Source organism: Gopherus flavomarginatus, chromosome 2 (assembly GCF_025201925.1).
Source record: "Gopherus flavomarginatus isolate rGopFla2 chromosome 2, rGopFla2.mat.asm, whole genome shotgun sequence".
Classification (NCBI taxonomy): Eukaryota; Metazoa; Chordata; order Testudines; family Testudinidae; genus Gopherus; species Gopherus flavomarginatus.
Genome location: NC_066618.1, coordinates 222,322,646 through 222,348,118, shown reverse-complemented (window position 1 = coordinate 222,348,118; position 25,473 = coordinate 222,322,646). Strand labels below are relative to the sequence as shown.

At 41.5% G+C, this 25,473-nt stretch overlaps 1 protein-coding gene across 10 annotated transcripts in view; it reads left to right on the top strand.

Moving 5' to 3' along the window:
* Nucleotides 1–12,044, top strand: part of TRAPPC8 (trafficking protein particle complex subunit 8) — a 115,396-nt gene extending 103,352 nt beyond the window's left edge. For 6 of the 10 annotated variants that reach the window (XM_050941915.1, XM_050941914.1, XM_050941912.1 and 3 more), the window contains 4 exons: nt 3,132–3,179; nt 4,917–5,062; nt 9,364–9,453; nt 10,954–12,044. In XM_050941915.1, the coding sequence (XP_050797872.1) occupies nt 3,132–3,179; nt 4,917–5,062; nt 9,364–9,453; nt 10,954–11,188 (519 nt within the window). In that variant the 3' untranslated portion in view covers nt 11,189–12,044. The remainder of the gene's footprint in view (nt 1–3,131; nt 3,180–4,916; nt 5,063–9,363; nt 9,454–10,953) is intronic. The other 4 variants (XM_050941913.1, XM_050941917.1, XM_050941916.1 and 1 more) reach the window with 1 other exon arrangement.
* The last annotated feature ends 13,429 nt before the right edge of the window (nt 12,045–25,473 follow it).

Sequence of the window (25,473 nt, the reverse complement as noted above, 5' to 3'; positions counted from 1 at the left end):
GTACATGGTCATTAGTAGTACAGGTGAGGATAAACTCATTTGAAATACAAGCAACAGAGATCAGGTATTAGCAAAGATCTTTACATTTTTCTCAGTAAAATTAAAAATGTGTTTTTCAGTTAAGCTGAAGTTGAATGATAACAATGTTTCCAATGTTAATTATGTGAATCCTTTTTCAAGCTAACATTCATTGATGGGATTTCCCAATTTTTGTGATTCATTTGCCTAACAAAGGGGTTTCTTAGCTTCATCGTTCTGATACAGCAGTTATTCTCACAATTAATAGGAGGAATAGTAGTTTTATATTTGAGTGTTCCCATTCCCATTGGTTTTTAGGAGTGTAATTGTGGGAGGTAATATAATTGGTTCTTTTAGTGGTGTCTTGTAATATTGAACAACTCATTTTCAAAAACTAATTTAGAACAAGTCAGATGATCCTGATTGTCCACATCTTTTTTGACTCCCACCATTCATGTCATTTATGGTAAAAACCCATTCTGTCTGCCTCTTCAGAAGATGCTTACGCACTAGTCTGGAGTGGACAGTTACGATTTAAAGTTCAAAACATTTGTGAGTTTAAGTCAGTAGCCAGAATTTATTTAATCTGGGTATGAATCTGTTTTTATCAAATTTACATGAATGGGATTACATGAGAAAGTTAGTGCTATTAGCAGTAGAGTGTATATTTTAGCCATAGTATTTTGTTTTGAAGATTTTGTTTTTGAGTTTATACAAAGGTTCTCATTGTTTTAACAGAATTATTGATATTAGTTCCAAGTATCAGAGGGGTAGCTGTGTTAGTCTGTATCCACAAAAACAATGAGGAGTCCGGTGGCACGTTAAAGACTAACAGCTTTATTTGGCCATAAGCTTTCGTGGGTAAAAAAAACCCACTTATTCAGATGCATGGAGTGAAAATTACAGATACAGGGATAAATATACTGGCACATGAAGAGAAGGGAGTTAACTTACAAGTGGAGAACCAGTGTTGACAAGGCCAGTTCAGTCAGGGTGGATGTGGTCCATCCCTAGTAATGTTGGCATACTGTGGGGCCATGTGGGTACCCATAGCATTTTTATGGCTGACTTAGAATAGTGCTTCCTCAGCTCTCGTCCCCTAGTGCCCCATCTCTTCTGGTGCTACATTGATGACATCTTCATCATGTGGACCCATGGGACGGACGCCCTTGAAGAATTCCACCTGGATTTTAACAATTTCCACCCCACCATAAGTCTCAGCCTGAACCAGTCCGCACAAGAGATCCACTTCCTAGACACTACAGTGCAAATAAGTGATGGTCACATAAACACCACCCTATACTGGAAACCTACTGACTGCTATACTTACCTACATGCCTCCAGTTTCCATCCAGGACACATCACACGATCCACTGTCTACAGCCAAGCCCTAAGATACAAACACATTTGGTCCAATCCCTCAGACAAACACCTACAAGATCTTTATCAAGCATTCTTAAAACTACAGTACCCACCTGGGGAAGTGAGGGAACAAATTGACAGAGCAAGACAGGTACCCAGAAGTCACCTACCATAGGACAGGCCCAACAAGGAAAATAACAGAACACCACTGGCCATCACGTACAGCCCCCAGTTAAAACAGCTCCAGCACATTATCAGCTTTCTACAACCTATCCTGGAAAATGATCCCTAACTCTCTAAGACCTTGGAAGGCAGGCCAGTCCTCGCTTACAGACAGCCCCCCAACCTGACACTAATACTCACTAGCAGCTACACACTAGACAACAGAAACACTAATCCAGGAACCAATCCCTGTAACAAACCCTGTTGCCTACTCTAGTAACACCATCAGAGAACCCAACCATATCAACCACACCATCAGGGGCTCGTTCACCTGCACATCTTCTATGTGATATATACCATTATGTGCCAGCAATGCCTCTCTGCCTTGTACGTTGGCCAAACAGGACAGTGTCTACATAAATGGACGCAAATCAGACATCAGGAATGGTAACATACAAAAGTCAGTAGGAGAACACTTCAATTTCCCTGGACATTCTATAACAGATTGAAAAGTAGCCACACTTCAAGAAAAAAACTTCAAAAACAGACTTCAAAGAGAAACCGCAGAGCTACAATTCATTTGCAAACTTAACACCATTAATTTGAGCTTGAATAGGGACTGGGAGTGGCTGGCTCACTATAAAAGCAATTTTCCCTCTTGGTATTGACACCTCCTCATCAATTATTGGGAGTGGACCACATCCACCCTGACTGAATTGGCCTTGTCAACACTGGTTCTCCACTTATAAGGTAACTTCCTTCTCTTCATGTGCCAGTATGTTTATGCCTGTATCTGTAATTTTCACTCCATGCATCTTAAGTGGAGTTTTTTTTTAACCCACGAAAGTTTATTCCCAAATAAACCTGTTAGTCTTTAATGTGCCACTGGACTCCTCATTATTGATATTAGTGGAATTCTATTTAAATTTGTTTCTGAGAACAGAGATCACTTTTTCTTACAAGTTAACAATTGTATGGTTTATGCAGTGGTGCTGTAGCCTTGTTTGTCCCAAGATATTAGAAAGCCAAGATGGGTGAAGTAATATCTTTTAATTGGGCTAACAGAAGTTGGTCTCATAAAAGACATTACTTCACCCACCTTGTCTCTCTAATTGTATGGTTTCTCATCTAGATTTTCCTAAACTCTCCAGGTTGCTTAAAAAGGAAACTCAGTGAGATGTTAGTGGAGAACAGCACTCTGAGTCCTTGTGCTTTGAAAACCTTTCCTCCCAAATTCAAAAACTGTGGGTGGAATCCAGGCCCTATTGAAGTCAATGGGAGTTTTGCCATGACTTCAGCATAGCCAGTATTTCATCCTCTGGTTACAAAGAAAGTTGTCAACATGTCTTATTTAGGAACCAAAAGACTAATCTTAAATCTGGGGTGTTAAATTGTCCAATTTCAATCTGTTGCCAGCCCAACAGTACCAAGGTAATGTTGCTTTGAACTAAGGGTTTCAAACATGTTAAATTAATCAAATAATGAAATGTAATGATGCCAGACTTAATTTGTCTACCTGTTTTTCTGTAACTTATCCTATTGATTTTTGTCTGTCTGTTCAGATAAATTTTGATATTTGTTTTTTGTAGGGTTTTAAAAAAATACTCGGGAATTCTGATTGGGAGGACTTGGAACAGGTAACTGACTTTAGGGGGAAAAGCAATTTCTAGGATGTTGATATATGCTATCCAAGATAATATTGAATATTCTCCAATTAGATAAACTTTCTAACCTTCCCTCCCCACCCTCCATGGAGTCGTATAGTCTCTAAATATAGCCAGTGTTACACATGGTGTCACCTTTCAGCAAGATGGATTCCATTACAGCAGGACCAGAAATACCAACTGAATTAAAAAGATAGTTTTCAATTATATTCCATTGTTAATAAGAATATTTTTCTTGCTTCTTGAGCATTTAGGTTGCTGGTCTGCGTGCAGCAAATTATCTTTGGTTTAAAGGGCATAATTTTAATTTTTTTTGAGCATATGCTGTTATCTGATGACCTATGCCTAGTACAGCCAGACCTGGGGATGCTACTATAATGCAAATAATTATTTAAATTTCCTGGGTGAAATTCTAACACCATTGAAAGCAGCAAAGAATCCTGTGGCACCTTATAGACTAACAGACATTTTGGAGCATGAGCTTTCGTGGGTGAATACCCACTTCGTCAGATGCATGAGATGAAATGGGTATTCACCCACGAAAGCTCATGCTCCAAAACGTCTGTTAGTCTATAAGGTGCCAAAGGATTCTTTGCTGCTTTTACAGATCCAGACTAACACGTCTACCCCTCTGATAGTTAACACCATTGAAGTCAGTGGCAAAGCTCTCATTGACTTTAGTGGGGGCTGGCATTTTCCCTGCTATCTTTTATTGACTCAAGTCACAATCTCAATGTGTTTCTCATAGTTTTGTCTTCAGTATTTTAAGAAATTGTTGTAATATAAGTTGACACAAGCATAGCAGTAAGCTAAGAATACTGTAACTGTTTCTAAGTGTAGTGCAGAAATGGGATTGATTAATCAATCAACTCCTTGTACTTAGCAGCTGCTGACATGTTCATTACTGTGAGTGCATTTTATGGCACTAATTATTGACTCTGCATCAATGGTTCATAAGTGAATGAGGAAAGCTAACCCCTCATCAGTGACTTCTTGATTGGAGTAGATAACAGACTGGATGGTGCTGGACAAGTACCATATCATCTAGCTTCTGAACCAGATGCAGCCAACGTAATGCACTGAAGTTACACCTTTCCACATCATCTAATCTCCTCTGTCCTTGGGGTTGTACTCCACCACCTGCCTTCCCTTGGGCTTTCCACTATTTGTGATGGGGAGGTAGCTTTCATTTCTGGAGGAGCTTCCTAGCTTCCAGCTTTAGAGATGTACTGTATTAGTACATGTTCCCTTGCCACCCACTTTGGGGGTTTTCCTGGCTACCTGTAGTTCTTTGGTGGCAACCTCCCCACGATAGACTTTTCATTGTAGCTGCTTGATTTTTGGGGAAAACCCAAGATGAACTTGGAGCAGTCTAAACATTGTTCCATTTTTATTTTACCAGTAATACGTTGGTTTTAAAAAGCAGTTTTGGGAGAAGGAAATTTAATAGTCTGCCTGTGATATAGCACCCCCATCATAAGAATTGCACCACTTCCTCATCTAAAACAGTAAGACACAGTAATTTCCTTAATTGCCTCCTATAAACATTGTGACACAATAGTGTAATCTGTTGGAAGCTACAGTTCTTAGGAGAAAATGGTACCATCAAGTTAACATCTGGCTGGTTAGTCCCTTGTTGTACAGTGTGTGGTGTTAGTGTATTTATAAGAGCATTTTAAATGAAGTTATCTGAATATTTGTGTGTTCCAGGAATCTCCAGAAATGGTTCTCTTAAAGTTTTTTCGACCAGAAAACACTTCACTACCCACAAGACCAACACCAGAACAGCTTTCTAACCTTATCAAGACTAGTCTTCATTATCCAGAGTCCTTTAATCACTCATTTCATCAAAAAAGGTTTGATTAATGTTAGCTTTTAAAATGTTTCAAGACTCCTTTAAGAAACTATTTTTTTCCGTTTCTTTAATAAAAATCCTCTTTAGATTGTGCTCTGTGGAAGGGTGAAATAAAGGGATAAAATAAAATTGCCATGAACAAGGACAAAATCAACACAAACTATAAAGGAAAAAAAATGATTTTTTTGGAAAATGTATTGATAAAATTGCAACACAATAGCATTTTCTAGCAGTTGAAGACTGGACACATGAAATGAAAATGAAGTACAATAAATCAGAGTAGTCAGTTACTTTTTATCAAGATCCAAATTTCTTGGTCAAGGTCCAGACTCCAGAGAAAATAATAATAAAAATACAATAATGATAATAAAATTAAAAGGTTTTGGGGTCTGTTCAAACGCATCTTGTAGTCTGAATTTGGCCCAGGGTCTGCCTGTTGACTACCCCTGCTACAGATAATTTTGCTTTAAAAATTAATAGGAATGTTAAGTTAGATAACTCATTAAGTAACTAATGAAAGTAATGATGAAGAAATCTGTAATATCTTTCACAGCCTGAGAAAATCACTGCATAAACAGTCTTTAAGAAGTGAGTTGAAAGTGAACACTATATGCTGCAAAATGACAATATTTGAATGAACAGATAAGAGCTTCTTGCTCTAGTTATTAATATTTAGTTACAATGTCTGTAGCATATCTTAAATTTTCTGAATGTTAACATGGGTTGGGTATAAAGTATGGCAGGAAAAGGATGTTTAACATGACTGAAATTGGAGACTTAATGTAGTACCAATGAACTAAAGCACTCGTACAAAAGATTTTTCATTTTGATAATTGTGTTCCTGTAGCTTCTACTTTGTGGTTATGCAGCTCTCATTGAATTGACAGTCTTGTCAATTTTTTGGTAAGCATTACACTACAAAAATAAATGGAACTAGTCTAGGTTTCAAATTTTAGATTGCTTTGAAATTTTTTACAAAACTTGATTTTAATGATTTAATTGTTACCAAAACAATTGTTTTGTTTTTAGAATTTATACATTTCCTTGTTGTGCTTTGACAACTTAACTATTACATTCTTATACTAGTGTAATAGATATTGAAGTGAAACTAAAACAGCCATTTTTGCACATCATTCCACTTATGCTGCTTAATTTTGAGAGCCTCCACTTATTCAAATAGGGGTCTAATTCTGGTCATATTCCAATTTGGGTTATCTGCTTACTACCTAAATTCCTGCTGCAGTGATCAGCTCTTGAAGGCACTCTTTACTTCCTGTCTTAAAGTGTTTACTGCTAAGCAATCCCAGTGATGCATTTCAGTGGTGAAGTGATACCTCTAGTTCATGGTCCCCAAACTATGGGGCGCAACCCTCTAGGGGGTTGCGGAGGAACGTTTGGAGGTGCGGCAGGATCCAGACCAGTCCCCATAGGGGGGATGGGGAGGGAGCCACCACCCAGTCCCGCTCCTCCCCCAACTCTGCTCCAGCCTACCCCTAGTGGTGATCTCAGCCCTGCCCCAACCCCCTACTGTGGCCTGGCTGCGGATCTACACACAGCCCAGCTGTGGCTCTGCTCCTGACCCCATCCCTGGCCACAGCTCCATTCCTGACCCAGCCTCGTCCCCCTTACCCTTCCTGGGGGCTGGGGGAGCGGACAGGAGTAAGGGGGACACGACCCTGAAAAGCTTGTGTGTAAAGGTGCTGTGAGATCCTTCTGGAAGTAGTGTTCTGTATAAAAGCGTTAGTGTTAATTAGCGTATTCAGGTAGAATTCTTCAGGATATTAAATACAAAGCAATGCCTACATTTTAAAAAACTACATGTCCATACTTCTCCAGCTTGAGTTGAGCATTGTACACCTGCCCTGGCTAAAATACCTGTATTTCTTCAGGCCGCTAAAGCAAATAGTTTAAATAGCCCCTTTAGTCAACGATATGCAGAAGGAGATAGAAGTATATGGAGAGAAAGTGTAAAGATATTGCAGCAAGTCAAAATTTAGACCAGCGTGTTGGGTCAAATGTTCTTTCACATTCTAAATTTTTTATTAATGCACCTTGCTGTACATGATTTTTATAGAAAACTTGCAAAAATCAAGCTGGGCTATGAACTATTGCTTTACCAGGTCTCATTTAGACAAACTGAGGAGATAGTTTCAACACTGACTTATAATTTTTTTTTTCCTCCGAGGTCGCAATCCTAAATCTACTTCAATGAATTTCCTTTTTCAGAAGTAAAAATTATCTAACAGCATGTAAGAGCTGATATTAGACTGTAATAATGCCATGCAAAATATTGCTACGTATTTTGATGGTTATATCAGGGGTCGGCAGCCTATGGCACGCATGCCAAAGATGGCACGCGAGCCAATTTTTAATGGCACGCTGGGGCCTGCCAGGACTCCAGTGTGCCATTAAAAATCCTGCTGGCGTGGCAAGCTGCAGGGTCCGCGCTCCCAGGTCGGAGCGCTGGGCCGAGTGCAGCAAGCCGCCGGCCCCTCCCCCGCCTTCCCCCCTCCCTTCCCCTGGAGCCTGCCGCTGCACGCAGCACTCTGGGGGCTGGGCTGTATGCTCCCGTGGGGCAGTGTTTGGCTCCGTGGGGAGGGAAAGACCTTCCCTGCTCATCCGGCGCCCCGCCCCTGCACGCGCAGCCCCACCCCTCAGAGCACTGCACGCGTGACAGCAGGGCTCCGGATGAGCGGGGAGCCTCATGGTAAGGGGTACGGAGCGGGGGGGTGGGGGGGTTGTATAAGGGGTGGGGGCAGTTGGGACAGGGAGCAGGGTGGGTTGGATGTGGGGGTGGGATCCCGGGGGGTGGCTAGGGGCGGGGGTCTCTGGAGGGGGAAGTCAGGGAGCAAAGAGGGTTCTGGGGGGGGCTCTCTGGAGAGGGTGGTCAGGGGACAAGGAGCTGGGGGAGTTGGATGAGTTGGGAGTTCTGGAGTGGCTGTCAGGAGGCAGGGGTGTGGAGAGGGGCTGGGGCAGGCAGGGGGCGGGGGTTGGATTGGTTGGGAATTCTGTTGGTCCTGTCAGGGGGCGGGGAGCGGTTAGATAGGCTTGGGAGTCCCAGGGGTCTATCTTGGGGCAGGAGTGTGGATAAGGGTTGAGGCAGTCAGGGGACAGGTAGGGGGTAGGTTCCTAAGGGGGCAGTCAGGGGACAAGGGGCAGGGTGGCTTACATAGGGGGTGGGGTCCCAGGAGGGGGTAGTCAGGACAAGGAGCAGGGGGCGTGGTTGAGGGTTCTGGGGGGAGCAGTCACGCAGCCTTCTGCCCTGAGCCCTGTACTACCCAGCCCTCTGACTCCTTCACCCCCCCACATGACCCCAGCCCTGACTCTGGCACCCCCAGACATACCCCAGCCCCCCTACCCTGACACCTGTGCCCAGCCCTCACATGCGCACAGCCCTCTGCCCTAACTCTTGAACCCCCTATATCCCCAGCCCCCCTCAAATCCCATGCACCCCGCATATCCCCACCCCCACCCTTAGCACCAAACGGGAGCTTCTGCACCCCTACTCACATTCCCACCTGCACCCCTAATGCCAAATGGGAGCTCCCCAGGTAAGTACCCCCACACCCAAACCTCCTGCCCCAACCCTGAGCCCCCTCCCTCATTCTAGCTCCTGCCCAGACCCTTCACCTCCAGCCCTGTGCTTGGTCCGCTCCCACCCTCAGCTCAGTGCAGAGAGAGGAAGAGAATGGGCCAGAACCAGGGAGAAGGTAGGTACCCACTGGAAGTGGGCAGGGCTGGGACTCCAGACCGGCAGCGGGCTGAGAGGGTCCGGCAGCCGGGATCCCTGCTGGCAGGAGCGGGCAAATGGAACCGCATAGCGGTGCCAGTCTGGGGGCCTGGCCCGGCCCGGCCCGGCTGCACAGACCCTTCTCAGCTGGGGTCCCAGCCGCAGGCCTCACTCAGCCCACTGCCAGCCTAGATGAACAGAACCCCAGACTGAGTGGGCCGGCGGCATAAGATCAGCATTTTAATTTAATTTTAAATGAAGCTGCTTAAACATTTTGAAAACCTTGTTTATTTTACAATACAACACTAGTTTAGTTATATAATATATAGACCTAGAGAAAGAGACCTTCTAAAAAATATTAAAATATTACTGGCACGCGAAACCTTAAATTAGAGTGAATAAATGAAGACTCGGCACAGCACTTCTGAAAGGTTGCCAACCCATGGTTTATATGATTGAGTAATTAAGAACGTCCGAATTTTTTTTAAATAGATTTGTTACATTTTGTACTTCTCAAGACTGACCAGTAATATGTATAAATCTTGCATAGTAAAACAATTTTTCTCTTGCAGCCTTTGTTTAGTACCTGTCACTCTTCTACTTTCCAATTGTTCTGAGGCTGATGTTGATGTAATAATTGACTTGCGGCATAAAACAACAAGGTAATAAACTTCTAAATGTTAAATTGCAACCAATTTGATATTTAAGAGATCTCAGGAGCAGTAAATATCACAATCTGATTTTATTTTCATCACTTTATATCAAGTGTCTATTAAATGTATCAAATATTTAGGATAGGACTTTCATCGTCAGTGGGAGTTTTTCATCATCTCAATGGGAGCATAATTAAGTCAATGTGAGTATTTTTCAAAAACCCATATTCATTTGGAAGTAAAACAGAAATTGATTGTATTGCTAAGAGGGCTGGGAGTAATGACTGGATTATAAAGGAAGGTGAGACAACAATATTTTATTTTTTGCTGTTTAAATCTCCTTGTTTTGGGGAAATGTTTCCTACAGTGAACGTATCCACAAAATGAGAGGAACATCAACAGATGCTGTTTTCATTACAAATAATTTATTTTGTTTGACACAATTTCTCAATAGTAAAAAGAGTTCTTTTAAAATATAGTTACTTTCATCTAAAATTCTTTTAAAATGTTGTACAGTAAGAGTACATTGTTTTTAAACTGTGTAGATAATTGCTATGTTTGTTAGAATTATTGTGTAGAAATCCATATACTAGGATAAGCAATACAAAATTCGACAAATTACTTGTCATCCTAACAAAAAGTATAACTTCTTTAACAGCACTTATCACAAGTTCTTAACTTTTATCCACTGCTGCACGTGACTGTAGTTTTTACTTGGAAATATAGCAGTTCATCGCTGTTCGAAATTATCAATAACACTGGGGAAAAACATTTAAAAACAAATAATGAGATTTTTAAAATAAAAGTTGCATAAAAAGAGGCAAACATTAGATACCTTTGATGCACTACCTATAGTACAGCTGGTTGAATTGTATGTAATAATTTATTCTCTTGGAATATCTTATTCCACAATCTGTGTAAGTGGATGAATACAAACAAATATTCAAAGTGCCTGATTGACTTAGTGTAATTAAATAGCTGAATAGTATTCTCAGTAATGGTCCCAAGTAGGCATTCTTAAAAGTTTATCAGAGATGGATTTTGAAGGGCAATAATTGGGACAGATTTAGCAAAACTCAATATAATCAGAATGCATTTGCCCAGTGCCAAGGGGTTGCCCAGTGTATTTAACCAGATGGATATGAAACTCAGGATGCCAGGCTTTTAATACAAATGGACAGATAGAAGATAGTAAGGACAGTAGTCCACCAGGAAATCCCAATTAAACAATTTTGTTAAGGACTAATATATAAATGAGTTAATAAAATTAGTGTAAAGCTGAGCACTAGTCAGCTCATCTGGTCACTTTCCAAAAACATCAGACAGCCAAAACACCAGAGATACAGTGCATTTGCATGCCAGTTAATACAGGAAACATATTACACAGCGAAGTAAAATATTTCGTAGGACTGTCATTTTGAATATGTGCATGTTTGGTAGCCACTTAAGTATAAGAGGATCCGAAGTAGATGTCTGATTTTTATTCTCTCTCCTCTCTCTCTCTTTCAGTCCAGAAGCACTAGAAATCCATGGTTCTTTCACGTGGCTTGGGCAAACACAGTACAAACTTCAGCTTAAAAGCCAGGAGGTCTACAACTTGCAGCTGAAAGCTTGCTTTGTTCGTACAGGAGTCTATAATCTTGGAACTCACAGAGTATTCGCCAAGTTAGCCGACCAAGTTACTTTGTTTGAAACAAGTCAGCAGAACTCCATGCCAGCACTGATCATCATCAATAACATTTGACCACTTACTAAAAGATCATACCAAAAACCAAAAGAATCTGATTTTTCTTATTCTGCGGATTGACATTTATTCCAGTTTTGGAATGTTACCCCAACATCTAACTTGTTACAAACTATTGTATAGGAGACAATAGCAAAATATTCAGACTACTTGCCATTTGGTTTCTTAATGCAAAGCACGTTGGATGGAAAATGCATATATCCTTTTTAATGTCTCTTGCATCTCTGGTAATTTATACTCATAACACTGAACTAAAATACTCCTTATAAAACTGTTCAAATTAACTTGTGTATCCCAGGCCCTGTCCAAATAATAGTAATAAAGCAGCTTGACTGCTGTTACAACTTCCAGCATGATGTTTTAAATATATTTTGTGGCTATATTAAGACAGTTCAAAAGACAACCCTTGTTGTCTTTTTTCCTGACTTAAGCCATTATTCGTCAAATGCCAGCCTTACTGTGAAGTTTGATAAGTTGTTAAATACAAATTATGCTGGCGGGGGGGTTTGTTTGGTTGTTTTTTTTCACTTTTCAGTTTTTAAAATTAGTTTGGGGCTTTGTTATTGTGTCCTCATGTTCTGATAGCCAGTGATCCTTATGGCTTACACACAACTTCACCGAAGATGTTCTGAAAATAATTTTGAAACTAGTTTGAGTGTTTTCTCATTCATCTCAGTACAGAATGCACTATTCCACAACCATGAGATTGTCATTCACTTTATTATGTAACTATAACAATTGAGTTCATGTTTTAAAAAAAAAAATCTACTCAAGTTAATTAAGCTTTTCAAGAAATGTATTATATTTATAACAAATGTACTGTAAATAGAATAAAACATACACCATATTCACTGTATAGACTTCCATTGCATACTTTTTTCTCTCATCTTATCTACAGCAGTAACCTGTCAACAAAGATTTCCTTAATTGGAAGTCGTATGCTAGTGTAAATAACAGTGATGCAGTGCATCCACACTAGACAGAGTTCTAGTCAAAAGTTGCAGTTTGTCAGAAGGCAACCCTGCTTGGAGTGTCCTTTTGCAGCAGACCACGGTACAAACATGCACCTACCTTTTGTTTCCTCTTCTGTTTTACCATGAAAGGATCAGTCTCTATTTTCAATACTAAGTTTCATCTCTGGTGATAATTTATTTCCCTAAAATCCTTGTTGTAAAACCATTATCAGCAAACTTACAGTAAAAGTGAAGGTGTATGGAAATCTTCTGCTCTTCTCCAGGGACGACATTCAGAGACACCTACCTTGGAGTTCACCAGCACTCGGTTCCCAGTTCTTTCTGCTTTTGTTCCAGGGTCCCACTCTCTCCAGGCCTTTCCCCTTGAGAGTGACCAGTTTCATCACTCACCTATTCAGACACAGTCCAACAGCTCACATCCCTTTTCAGCCTCATGGTATTGACTCTCTGGCTCAGGTAGATCTGCAGGGTAGGTCATCTGCTGGCTTGTAGCCTTTAGCCCTTCTTATCTTCCCTCCACAGGTTCTCTGGCTAAGGACCATCAGCAAACTAGCCCGTTTGCCAGCCTCTAGGCCAATCTCTCACTTTTCCCAGGGAGGGCTTGCAGAGCTTTCTGCACTTTGCAGATTGTCTCTCAGAAGTGGCTCTCACCAGCCTGTTTTCTTTGCTCCTCCAGTCTGTGGTTTCAGTCAGCCCTGACTAAGCAGGTCTCTCCTCAGATTTTCCCTGATCTTTTAAAGCCCCAAGTGCTCCTTGGCCTACCCAGTTGGCCAAACTGGAAGCACATGTTCATAGATTCTAAGGCCAGAAGGGACCATTGTGATCATCTGGTCTCATCTGTATGACACAGGCCATAGACCTTCCGCAAAATAATTCCTTGGGTGGGTATATCTTTCAGAAAAACAGCGCATCTTGATTTAAAAACTTCCAGTGATGGAGAATCCAGCATGGCCCTGGGTACATTGTTTCAATATTTAATTACTCTCACCATTAAAAATGTAGACCTCGCTTTCAGTCAGAATTTGGCTAGCTTCAACTTTTGGTAGAGGAGAACTGGACATGCTGGACACTTAAGAAGAACATACTCGATCAGACCAAAGGTCCATCAAGCCCAGTATCCTGTCCTCTGACAGTGGCCAATGGCAGGTGCCCCAAAGGGAATGGACAGACAGGTTATCAGGTGATCCATGCCCTGTCACCCAATCCCGGCTTCTGGCAAACAGAGGCTAGGGACAACATTCCTGCCCATCCTGGCCAATAGGGACCAGCCACCCTGTGACATCAGGGCACTGCTGAGTCCCCTGGTTCTTGGCACAACTCTATGAATCCAATGGGATGGCAAAGCTCAAGTAGTTGCCATGTACTAGGGATTTCTGCCCTTACTTGGAATAAAGGTCACGTAGTGGAACATGGAGGGGTTTATGGAAAGGGCCACCAAATGTCGGTCAAGTGGAGCCAAACCAAGTGCAGGAAGGAAGGAGCTTCCATTGGTTGTGGAAGCAGAGTTGGGAAGGAAAGGATCTTAACAAGGTAAGGAAAAGTCTACACTTCTGCTATCATGTGAGGCTGCATCCACCAGTTTTGCAATAATGAAGGTACCTACATAAATGCAGAAGACTCTCCGTCCAACCCCATACATGTAAGTCCCTCTCCAGTTCGTTTTTTTTAAAAGCCAGTGTTTTCCACCTTCACCAAAACCTGCTTTCCTGCTTGTCTGCAGGGCTGAAGAGACTGAAAAAGTCTTGGAACCTGTGCATATCATCTGATGTCTCTGGTCCTCTGCTTCATCCATGGTCTCTAACTGGGTTACACTAGATGTGTCATTGTTTTCCTTGTAATTTGCCAGATGGATGCTATCCAGTAGCATCTGGGGCTGGGGAAAAGCCAAGAATATGCTCTAGTTCATTAAAAAAATGGGTAGGGTTTGCTCCCTGCCAATGAGGTGGCTATTGGCATGCCACCTTGTTACATTGCATCTTCAGTCCTCTTATTTTCTCCTGGCACTGTTTACTGAAGTGACTAATACTGCATGTTCAACGAGGCATTTAGATACCCAGTCAGAGGCCAGGGTTTTTCAAATTAGGGTTTAGCTATAACTGAATCGTTCTCATCCCATAGACTCATATAAGTGTGCAGATGTCAGCCTTGGGCCGGTTGGCACAAAATGCTCTTCAGACACATGTTTTGAAATCTGCTTTCTTTAAACACACTGATTGCAAAGAATTGGCAAGAAATAGGACCTAGTGCTATTGTACATGGTAAGGGGGCTTATGGCAAACTTGACTCTGCTCAGCTGGGTACAGAAACTCTCCTAGCCAGGCCACACATACATTGAGTTGTGTACTGGGGGACAGTAGTTAGAGGACTCTTTGAACCCTTCAGGTTAATAAGCCAGCACTTGCCAGTATGAACTCCCATGCACTGCTGGGAGCATGTTATATGTGATGAATTAATGTTGTGCTAGGAGTCTAAACAATGGCTAGCATACTAAACTTCTGTAGTGTAGACAAGAATTGCAGCTGCCATTGGAACATGATGCATCAACATGGATGCTTCCATGTTTTCACTTTATCTAGGAGTCCAATAAATATATCTTTTGAATGAATGCCAGATCTTTAGATGGAACAGCTGACAAATATTAAGCTCTGCAATATTTACTCATAGAGCTGATTTACAGGGTTAGGACCTCATCATTAAAGGAGAGAAATTTTTTTCAGTACACCTCTACCCCGATATAACACGACCCGATATAAGGCGGGTTCACATATGAGGCGGTAAAGCTCTGACACGCTGCTCTGAGCAGCGTATTAAGGGTGCCAGGCCAGGCCTGGGCCGAGGGGTCCGATAAGGGGCAGAGGGTCTTGGGGGCAGTCAGGGGCTCCCCCCTAGAGTCTGGGGGGCAGGAGCTGTGGGAGGTCACTTGGGGGCCCTGCAGTCTCAGAGTGACCCGGGGGTTTAGCGGGGGGCCAGGAGCAGCCCATTCAGCTTACCTTGCCCTGGCCCCAGCTGTGTCGCTTGGGGGAAGGGATTCCCCAGCACTCACCAGCAGTGGCAGAAGCAGAGCAGCCCGGCCCCAGCACTCTCCACTCCGCCAGCTCCCAGCTGCAGAGCTCTGCTTCCTGTCACAGGTGAGTATGAGGGGCGTCATTTCCCCAACCTCCCCACACTCACCTGTGGCAGGAAGCAGAGCATTGCTGCCCCAGTCCACTCCACTTTCCTTCCCCTGCCCCCAGCCGTGTTGCTGAGGGACGGCTGGGGAAAGGTCCTGCAGTCATCTGCCCAATCGGAAGTGGAGCACTGTGCCTGGGAGGTGGTGCAGTGGAGTGGGCTGAGGCCTGGCTGCTCCACTTCCTGCTGCTGCTGGTGAGCGCCTGTCAGGGGGCAGGGGAGGGGGGGATAGGGGTCGGAGCAGTCAGGGGATGGTAGGTTGGGAAGGAGGTGGTCAGGGAACAAGGAACAGGGGGGCCAAAGCAAGTTTGATGATAACGTCGTCTCACCTATAATGTGGTGAGATTTTTTTTGTCTCCTGAGGACTGCGTTACATTGGGATAGAGGTGTATATGACTACATAGTTAAAAGGAAATGTGCTGATAGTTTTTGCTCAGCATAGCTGTATGAAAGGTCCTACTGAGAAGCACTGTTCGCAATATTTTAACCGAAAAGGACAAAAGATTTTAATTCTGAGCTAACTGCTCATGACAACAGCCTTGCTCAAAAGCAATACTTCGTTTCTAGCAGTATGGGATCCCAGTGCTTTAGATTATGAAAATTGTTTGCCTCTATTCTGTAGATGTCCACCAGTGAGGACCCACATGATGATTAAATTATTAAAGTTCAAATGCTAATTTAAATTGAACTTTATCTGCCAGTAAGTTTCACAGTTTATTGCAATACTGTTCATTTTCGGATTGCCATGTTAAGCAGATGAGTGGCAGCTTTCTTCTAAAATTAAAAAATAAATCATGCTAAGGTTACACAATTGAATAGAAAAGTTATTACAGGATACAAACGGGGGGTTGTGGAGAATCACCATTGTCCTGATACCTTAATGACTTGCCAGAGGATGCAATGTGAGTGCAAGTAGCTGCTGACAAACGCAGTTCTTAAATGTTGGCAGTGGTCATTAGGAAACTATATCTCAGTATAAGCAGTGAGTATTGTTGCAGAGATGGTAACTTTTAGGTTCCACCGTGCCAGCTGCAGAATAACATCTTTGCCTGTTCATTTGTAAACTCAACCTCTTTTTTGGGCTACCACATTTCTCTTTCTTTGGAATATATGTAAATATCACTACTTCGAGGAATCTTCCATGGTATTTCCCATCCCACTATGGAAAGAAATCTAATATGTTCCACATGCATCCAAGAAGAAACCAGAAGAGGAAGATGATAGCAATGTCCAGGACGAAATGAAAGGGGACGCAAATACTGAAGTTGAGGAGTACAACTGAGTAAATAGCTGGCAACTGCAAGACTAGCAGCTTATACTAGGGAGGACTACTGACCATTGCTGGTGGGGATAGCACAGGTATAATATCCCATTTTAAATCATGTTGACTGGAAATTGCTGAAAATTAAAGCACTTTACAAATTTCAAGCCAACTGATCAGTTTCTGTCCATGATGTCTGCCTGAATTTACCTAGTGTCCATGCCGTGTTTCTAAACCAGCAGGTTACAGCCCCCAGAGGGTCAGCAAAGGCAATTGGGATGAGGTGGGAAGACCACAAGGTGGTAAAAATTGCTTACAATGTAAAGCAAAGACTCACTCCCTGCATGCCCATACCCTAAGTCTCGAAACACACAGGTTACATAGGCTTAGCATTGATATTTTATTTTTGTTCTCTTTTATAGTCAAGTGTTAGGGGCTTGTGAAACTTGACTTCGAATATGGAGTCATCAGTCTGGAAATGTTGAGGAAACACTGATCTACAACATTTCATAATGCTAGTGGCTACAGGTTCTTATACAGGAGATTCTTTGTATATATAATTTAATATTATGTATAATCCAAAGAGCATCTGTATAGTCTCAAATTGTAGTGGGGCAGGTCTAGGTTAGATATTAGAAAAAAACTATTTCACTAGGAGGGTGGTGAAGCGCTGGAATGGGTTACCTAGGGAGGTGATGGAATCTCCATCTTTAGAGGTTTTTAAGGCCCAGCTTGACATCGCCCTGGCTGGGATGATTTAGTTGGGGATTAGTCCTGCTTTGAGCAGGGGGTTGAACTAGATGACCTCCTGAAGTCCCTTCCAACTCTGATATTCTATGATTCTATGTATATAAAACAAATTGTTCTAAAGTGCCAGTGTAAGTGCTTATTCATTTTTAGTGCGGTAGAATCCACACACTCGAAGCAAGATTAGAACCTTAGTGTCTTCGACCCTGTTGAAACATGAACAAAGCTTGTCCTCCTCTGAGGTGCTTAGAATACCAAAAGTACAATTTACACATAAAAACCATTCCAGTAGATACTGACACTTATTCTGAAGTTGGGGGGAGAAGCCAGGAAAGAGCATCCTGCTTTCTTAATCATCTATTAAAACAAATGAGTAGAGCGGACAATTTTTTTTAAATTGTGTATTTGTTTTGAAGATTTTGAAATAGTGGAAAAGAATATTGACAAACAACTGAATGAACAAAAGAAATCATGAGTAATGCCACCTACACTGTAAGGTATGTGTCTACCCTGCAGTCAGACACCCCTGTCTGGCCTGTGCCAACTGATTCCAGCTTGCAGAGCTCAGGCTGTGGGGCTGTTTAATTGCAGGTAGACTTCTGGGCTCGGACTGGAGCCTGTGCTCTAGGACCCTGCAGGTTGGGAGGGTCACAGAGTGTGGTTGCCAGCCTAAGCCCTAATGTCTACAACACAATTAAACATCCCCTTTGCCTGAGCCCCTTAACCCAAATCAGCTGGCATGGGCCAGCCATGGGTTTTTAATTGCAGTGTAGAAATACCCACAGAGTTTGAGAAGTAAGGTGGCTGAAGATCTGTGTGCATGGATGTGACAGAATATACCCCGTGTTCACGCCCTACATGCCATTGTAATAATTTTGTACAAGGCATGTCTTGTAAGGCATCATTTGAAAAGTCATAATTAGCTGGTCAGTATTGTCCTGATAAAATGTGTGGCAGCATTGTATGTAAAATTATAACATTCCCCTGCATGGAGTTAACACATGTTCCAAACCCCACAGCCCTGCCCAAACAGAAGTTGGCAAACAGTTCTATCCTAAATAAAGAAATGTGTGTGCTGCTTAATTTGCATTTAAGCAGTAAACAATCATCAAGCAGGAAGGGGAACAAAGATAGCTCTAACAGGTGAGAAAAAGCCAGCAGGGAACATCCTTCCACATAGACCTTGTCACCTCGTGCCTGGCTGGACATGTCATTCAAGAGGGGGACTGAAACTATAAAAAGGAAGAACAACCCAAGGGCCAGCTCTCTCTCCCCCTGCTCATCACATTCATGGCACTTGAAGGACAAAGGAAACATTTGTTGAGCTCTGGGGAAGGAGTGCTGACCTATAAGGTTTGGTCAGTAAGACTGCTGAAAGCATGTGGTGAGAAACCTTGCTTGAATCTGATAGAGTTTAAGTATTAGTGAACGTCTTATCTTTTTTTTCTTGTAACCATTTTTTACTCTTCTGCCTCATTACCTGTACTTACTTCAAATTGCTCTGTAGTTAATAAACTGTTTTATCTAATCCAGCGTGTTTAAATTGAAGTGTCTGAATAACTATTTGAGATAATAAGATGGCATATTATTCCCTTCAAGGATTAAATATTTGTACTATCTAGATGAGGGCTGGACAGGACATACATTCCTGGGGGAAAGCTGAGACTGGAGTGTGTTAGGGTCACCCAGCAGTATAATCAAGACTAGTGAGAGCCAGAGTGTAACCCAAGTGTGGCTGGCAGGCTGCGGTTAAACACAGACACTCAGGGTCTGGCTTGCATGCTCAAAAGCTGTTTGTGAACAGCCCAGGAGAAGCTGCTTCAGCAAGGCGTTGTAAGGCCCTCAAAGTTGCAGGGCAGGAGTGACACTGCCCCTCACTGGTATGGATTGCAGCCCAGTATGTCACAATGGATTAATTCTGCATATTCAACAAAACTAAGGTTTTTTTGGGGAGTGGGAAGGTGGAGTTGTGGAAAAGTTAAATTACAGTAAGAGTATCTTAAATTAGAAAAAGTCGTCTGGTCTCTCAAAAAATACATTGGGCTTTTTTTCCTTGGAGATTATATTAAAAGCAATTTTTAACCTGAGATCATGTTTTGGATATCAGCCGGCAGTCAATTTTTACAGCCAAGTTGTAAATATTCTTGGAATAGATATGATGGAAATAGATAACAAAAATTCCCAGAGGACTTGACAGTTATTAAAGTATTGCTTAATACCTATTTAGTTGTCCTAGTTTTTACTTAATTAGGAAGTCAATATTTGTCACAATCCTGAGTTAAAACTTCATCTGCATCAGATGCATCTAAGTGACTGTGCAGGTGAAATCCTTATAAATTATTAAGTGAGTAAGTCTGCAGAAATTCTTTGCTGTCTAATAATTATACATATGAGTAGCTCTCACCAGATGGAGGAAGGTAACAATTAAGCAGACACTTAAGGCTAGGTTTTGTTTCAGTTACACTGGTGTAAATTGTCAAATTTTTGAGGGCGGTTGGGACCACAGCCATCTTCAGCCCCTCTTTGTACATACAACAGATACTGCTAGCTAAAGATTCCAAACCTCTGTGTGTGTGTGTGTGTGTGTGTGTGTGTAAGTCCCAAGTGCATAGACCTGTATAGGAAATCATCAGACAGGAAAGAGTCACAGTTACCATGGTAAATAACAGGGCATTATATAGCTCTTCCTTTACCAGATAATTTACAGTAATGTCAGCTGAGCAAAGTGGCAAACTTGTGTGACTTCACACTAAAGGTTCTAATATGAACTTTGTGGGATCCTGCAAACCAAACAGTGGGGAAAGAATTATTTTCGTAGCCGAGAACTCTTCATCCCAATGCATATCAGTTAGGCTTTTTAAAAACATAGATGCCAGCTTAAAGGAATTTTGATCAGAAGATGGCTAATAGTATTCAGTGTTACAGAACTGAATTTCAGTGCAGCAAGCTTTCAGCAATACCATCCCTATAAAAACAAGCCTTTTCACACGTTCTTCGGTCTTCATTTTAATCTGTGTGATTAAGATAAAAGAATAGTAAACAATTTGTTAAATGTTGCTTGAAATTTTGAGATAAAATTCCAAGAGAAATAAAAAGTGATTGATGTCAGTTGTTTCGTTTGCTTTCAAAGCTATCTTGAGTTTTTGATAGTACCAAACAAGCATGTGTTGCATAACGAACTGAGTTAAAGGCCCAGAAATCAAATACTTCATGGACATTCCTAAGTAAATATTTCTGAATAATAGGAATCTAGCCAAAGGCCCATATTGAGAGACTGCATGGTTTTCGAAGTAGGATTGACATTCACTGGTCTGTAACGCTGAAATGAGAGTAAACAAAATTCCTTGGCCAGTTTCCTCAGAATAGACTAAAACTTGATCAAAGTGAAAATGTATTGAGTTTTGAAGTAGGTGCTTTAGTTTAAAATGCACTGTGAAATGGCAAATTCAGAGCTTTCCTGAATTTTGCTGTAAAGTAGCTTTTAAATGGCTCAATTTGCTATGAAGTGTAAAGGAAATAGTTTTTTTCTTTCTAAGTCTTAGACATTCTAGTATGAGGGACAAAAGGATTATCTAATTGTAAAGACAAAAAAATCATATTCTGAGATGCAGAAAAATAATTTTGGAGTGTTAAACCACTACTGATAGTAATCCACTATCCTTGTGATTCTGTGTCCTAGGAATCATTCAGTTAGAGGGGGATTTTCCCTCAATGTGATCTCTTTTCAAATAACCTACTGTTGCATCTAAACTAGAAGGATTGTGGGAACAACTCCCTTAAGTAATCTACGCAGGCAATGAAGGGGTTTGGTAACAGACTAAGTAAGTTCTGTTTACTCTTTAGAGAGAACCTGTTAGTTCCCTTGTTACAACTGTTCTATGACTAAAAGTTATTCTTGCCCTATTTATTTTCTCTTGCTTTTAAAATTCTCCAATGGGTTTAATTAAAGTTGCCTTAGACACTTGCTTCACTGAGGTCTTCACTTAATTAAGTTAGGTTTTCTAAGTCCTGAGAATTCCTAATATGGATATTCTTTCTCTTTCTCTTGTGTATATATTTTCCAAGAGACAGAGAAACAAAAAACTCCAAAAGTATTATGGTAACCTGCAGTTAAGGTTGAAGGGTAAAAAACCATAAGAACATTGTAATTATTCCAATAGAAGCATTAGAAACCCAGACAAAATTAAATTTTTAAATTTAAAATATAATAAGATATGGAAAAACACAAGGCATCTAAACAACCTTAACTATGGCTTGTAGTTATATTGCAAGTGGGGAAAAGCACCTTTTTTAAAAAAAAATTTAAATTTTATTTTTTTGTGCATTTTCAGCTATATTCAATTTGGGTCTTTAAACACTAAAATACCAACATAATTGTATGGTGTCACTATCATAGACTCATAGACTTTAGGGTCAGAAGGGACCAATATGATCATCTAGTCTGACCTCCTGCACAAAGCAGGCCACAGAATCCTACCCATCCACTTCTATAACAAACCCCTAACCTATGTCTGAGTTATTGAAGTCTTCAAATTGTGGTTTGAAGACCTCAAGCTGCAGAGAATCCACCAGCAAGTGACCCATGCCCCACACTGCAGAGGAAGGTGAAAAACCTCCAGGGCCTCTGCCAATCTGCCCTGGGAGGAAAATTCCTTCCCAACCCCGAATATGGCGATCAGCTAAACCCTGAGCATGTGGGCAAGACTCACTAGCCAGCACTCAGGAAAGAATTCTCTGCAGTAACTCAGATCCCATCCCATCACAGACCACTGGGCATACTTACCTGCTGCTAATCAAAGATCAATTGCCAAAATTAAGCTATCCCATCATACCATCCCTTCCATAAACTTATCAAGCTTAGTCTTAAAGCCAGATATGTCTTTTGCCCCCACTACTCCCCTTGGAAGGTTGTTCCAGAACTTCACTCCTCTAATGGTTAGAAACCTTCGTCTAATTTCAAGTCTAAACTTCCTAGTGTCCAGTTTATACCCATTTGTTCTTGTGTCTACATTGGTACTAAGCTTAAATAATTCCTCTCCCTCCCTAATATTAATCCCTCTGATATATTTATAAAGAGCAAGCATATCCTCCCTCAACCTTCTTTTGGTTAGGCTAAACAAGCCAAGCTCTTTGAGTCTCCTTTCATAAGACAGGTTTTCCATTCCTCGGATCATCCTAGTAGCCCGTCTCTGAACCTGTTCCAGTTTGAATTCATCCTCCTTAAACATGGGAGACCAGAACTGCACACAGTATTCCAGAGGAGGTCTCGCCAGTGCCTTATATAATGGTACTAACACCTCCTTATCTTTGCTGGAAATACCTTGCCTGATGCATCCTAAAACTGCATTAGCTTTTTTAACGGCCACATCACATTGGCGGCTCATAGTCATCCTGTGATCAACCAATACTCCAAAGTCCTTCTCCTCTGTTGCTTCCAACTGATGTGTCCCCAGTTTATAACTAAAATTCTTATTATTAATCCCTAAATGCATGACCTTGCACTTTTCACTATTAAATTTCATCCTATTACTATTACTCTAGTTTACAAGGTCATCCAGATCTTCCTGTATGATATCCTGGTCCTTCTCTGTGTTAATAATACCTCCCAGCTTTGTGTCATCCGCAAACTTTATTAGCACATTCCTGCTTTTTGTGCCAGGGTCAGTAATAAAAAGGTTAAATAAGATTGGTCCCAAAACTGATCCTTGAGGAACTCCACTAGTAACCTCCTTCCAGCCTGACAGTTCACCCTTCAGTACGACCCGTTTGAGTCTCCTCTTTAACCAGATCCTTATCCACCTTTCAGTTTTCATATTGATCCCCATCTTTTCCAATTTAACTAATAATTCCCCATGTGGAACCGTGTCAAATGCCTTACTGAAATCGAGGTAAATTAGATCTACTGCATTTCCTTTGTCTAAATAATCTGTCACCTTCTCAAAGAAGGAGATCAGGTTGGTTTGGCATGATCTACCTTTAGTAAAACCATATTGTAATTTGTCCCAATTACCATCGACCTCAATGTCCTTAACTACTTTCTCCTTCAAAATTTTTTCCAAGACCTTACATACTACAGATGTCAAACTAACAGGCCTATAGTTACTTGGATCACTTTTTTTCCCTTTCTTAAAGATAGGAACTATGTTAGCAATTCTCCAGTCGTACGGTACAACCCCTGAGTTTACCGATTCATTAAAAATTCTTGCTAATGGGCTTGCAATTTCATGTGCCAGTTCCTTTTAATATTCTTGGATGAAGATTATCTGGGCCCTCCGATTTTTTCCCATTAAGCTGTTCAAGTTTGGCTTCTACCTCAGAAGTGGTAATATCTACCTCCATATCCTCAATTCCTATTTGTCATCCTTCCATTATCCCTAAGCTCCTTATTAGCCTTATTAAAGACTGAGGCAAAGTATTTATTTAGATATTGGGCCATGCCTAGGTTATCCTTAACCTCCATTCCATCCTCAGTGTTTAGCGGTCCCACTTCTTCTTTCTTTGTTTTCTTCTTATTTATATGGCTATAGAACCTTTTACTATTGGTTTTAATTCCCTTTGCAAGGTCTAACTCTACATGGCTTCTAGCCTTTCTCACTTTATCCCTACATGTTCTGACCTCACTAAGGTAGCTTTCCTTGCTAATCCCACCCTTCTTCCACTCCTTGTAGGCTTTCTGCTTTTTCTTAATCACCTCTCTGAGATGCTTGCTCATCCAGCTTGGTCTACAACTCCTACCTATCATTTTTTCCCCCTTTCTTGGGATGCAGGCTTGTGATAGTTTCTGCAGCTGCGACTTAAAGTAATTCCAGGCCTCCTCCGCATTTAGATCCACAAGTTCTTCAGTCCAATCCACTTCCCTAACTAATTTCCTTAATTACTTAAAGTTAGCCCTTGAGAAGTCAAAAACCCAGTCCCAGATCTATTTTTGTTTATCCTTCCATCTAGTTTGAACTGAATTAGCTCATGATCACTCGAACCAAGGTTGTCCCCTACAACCATTTCTTCTATGAGGTCCTCACTACTCACCAAAACCAAATCTAAAATCTTGTTGGTTCTTCAACTACTTAGTGAAGAAATCCATCAGCTATCACATCCAGAAAAATCTGAGCCCTATTATTCTTACTAGCACTTGTCCTCCAGTCTATATCTGGGAAGTTAAAGTCTCCCATGATCACACAATTCCCATTAGTGTTTACTTCATTAAAAACATTAAAGAGGTCTCTATCCATATCCAAATCAGATCCTGGCGGTCTGTAGCACACCCCAAGCACTATCTCAGGGGAGGCTCAGTAGCTTTCTTTCCCAGTGTGATTTTTGCCCAGACAGACTCTGTCTTATCCATTCCATCATTTCTTATTTCTTTACAGTTAACCTCATCATTGATATACAATGCTACTCCACCACCTTTGCCTTTATTTCTGTCTTTCCTAAACAGCACATAGCCTTCAATACCTGTACTCCAGTCATGACTACTATTCCACCATGTTTCTGTTATCCCTATAATATCCGGTTTCACTTCCTGCACCAGTAGCTCTAGTTCCTCCACTTCGTTACCTAGGCTCCTCGCATTAGTGTACAGACATCTTAATTTTTGCCATTTGGCTTCACTGACATTCTTTACCCAGTTAGGCACAGACATTCTACCACCAGCATCACCTGTTAGACTGGTATCTACATTACCTTTAATCCTTATGTCAATTCTTCTGTCCACGGCTGTATCCCCTCTTACTTTGTTTTCTTCCCTCTCAAGGTTAAATTCCGGCGTGGAGATCACCTGGACATCTCCCAACCATCTCCCCCAAATTCCTAGTTTAAAGCTCTCTTAATCAGTTGGGCAAGCCTCCATCCTAGAAGTCTATTTCCCTCCTTACTCAGGTGAAGTCCATCCCGAGAGAACAATCTTCTATCCGTAAATGCTTCCCAGTGGCTGTACATCCCAAAGCCCTCCTTATAGCACCACTGCCTGAGCCATCTGTTGATCGCCATACTCTTGTCACACCTTTGTTGCCCTTCTCTAGGAACCGGCAGAATCCCACTGAAGATCACCTGAGCCTCGATTTCCTTAAGCGTCTTCCCCAGTCTGGCATAGTCTCCCTTGATACGTTCCAGTGAGAATCTAGCCGTATCATTCATTC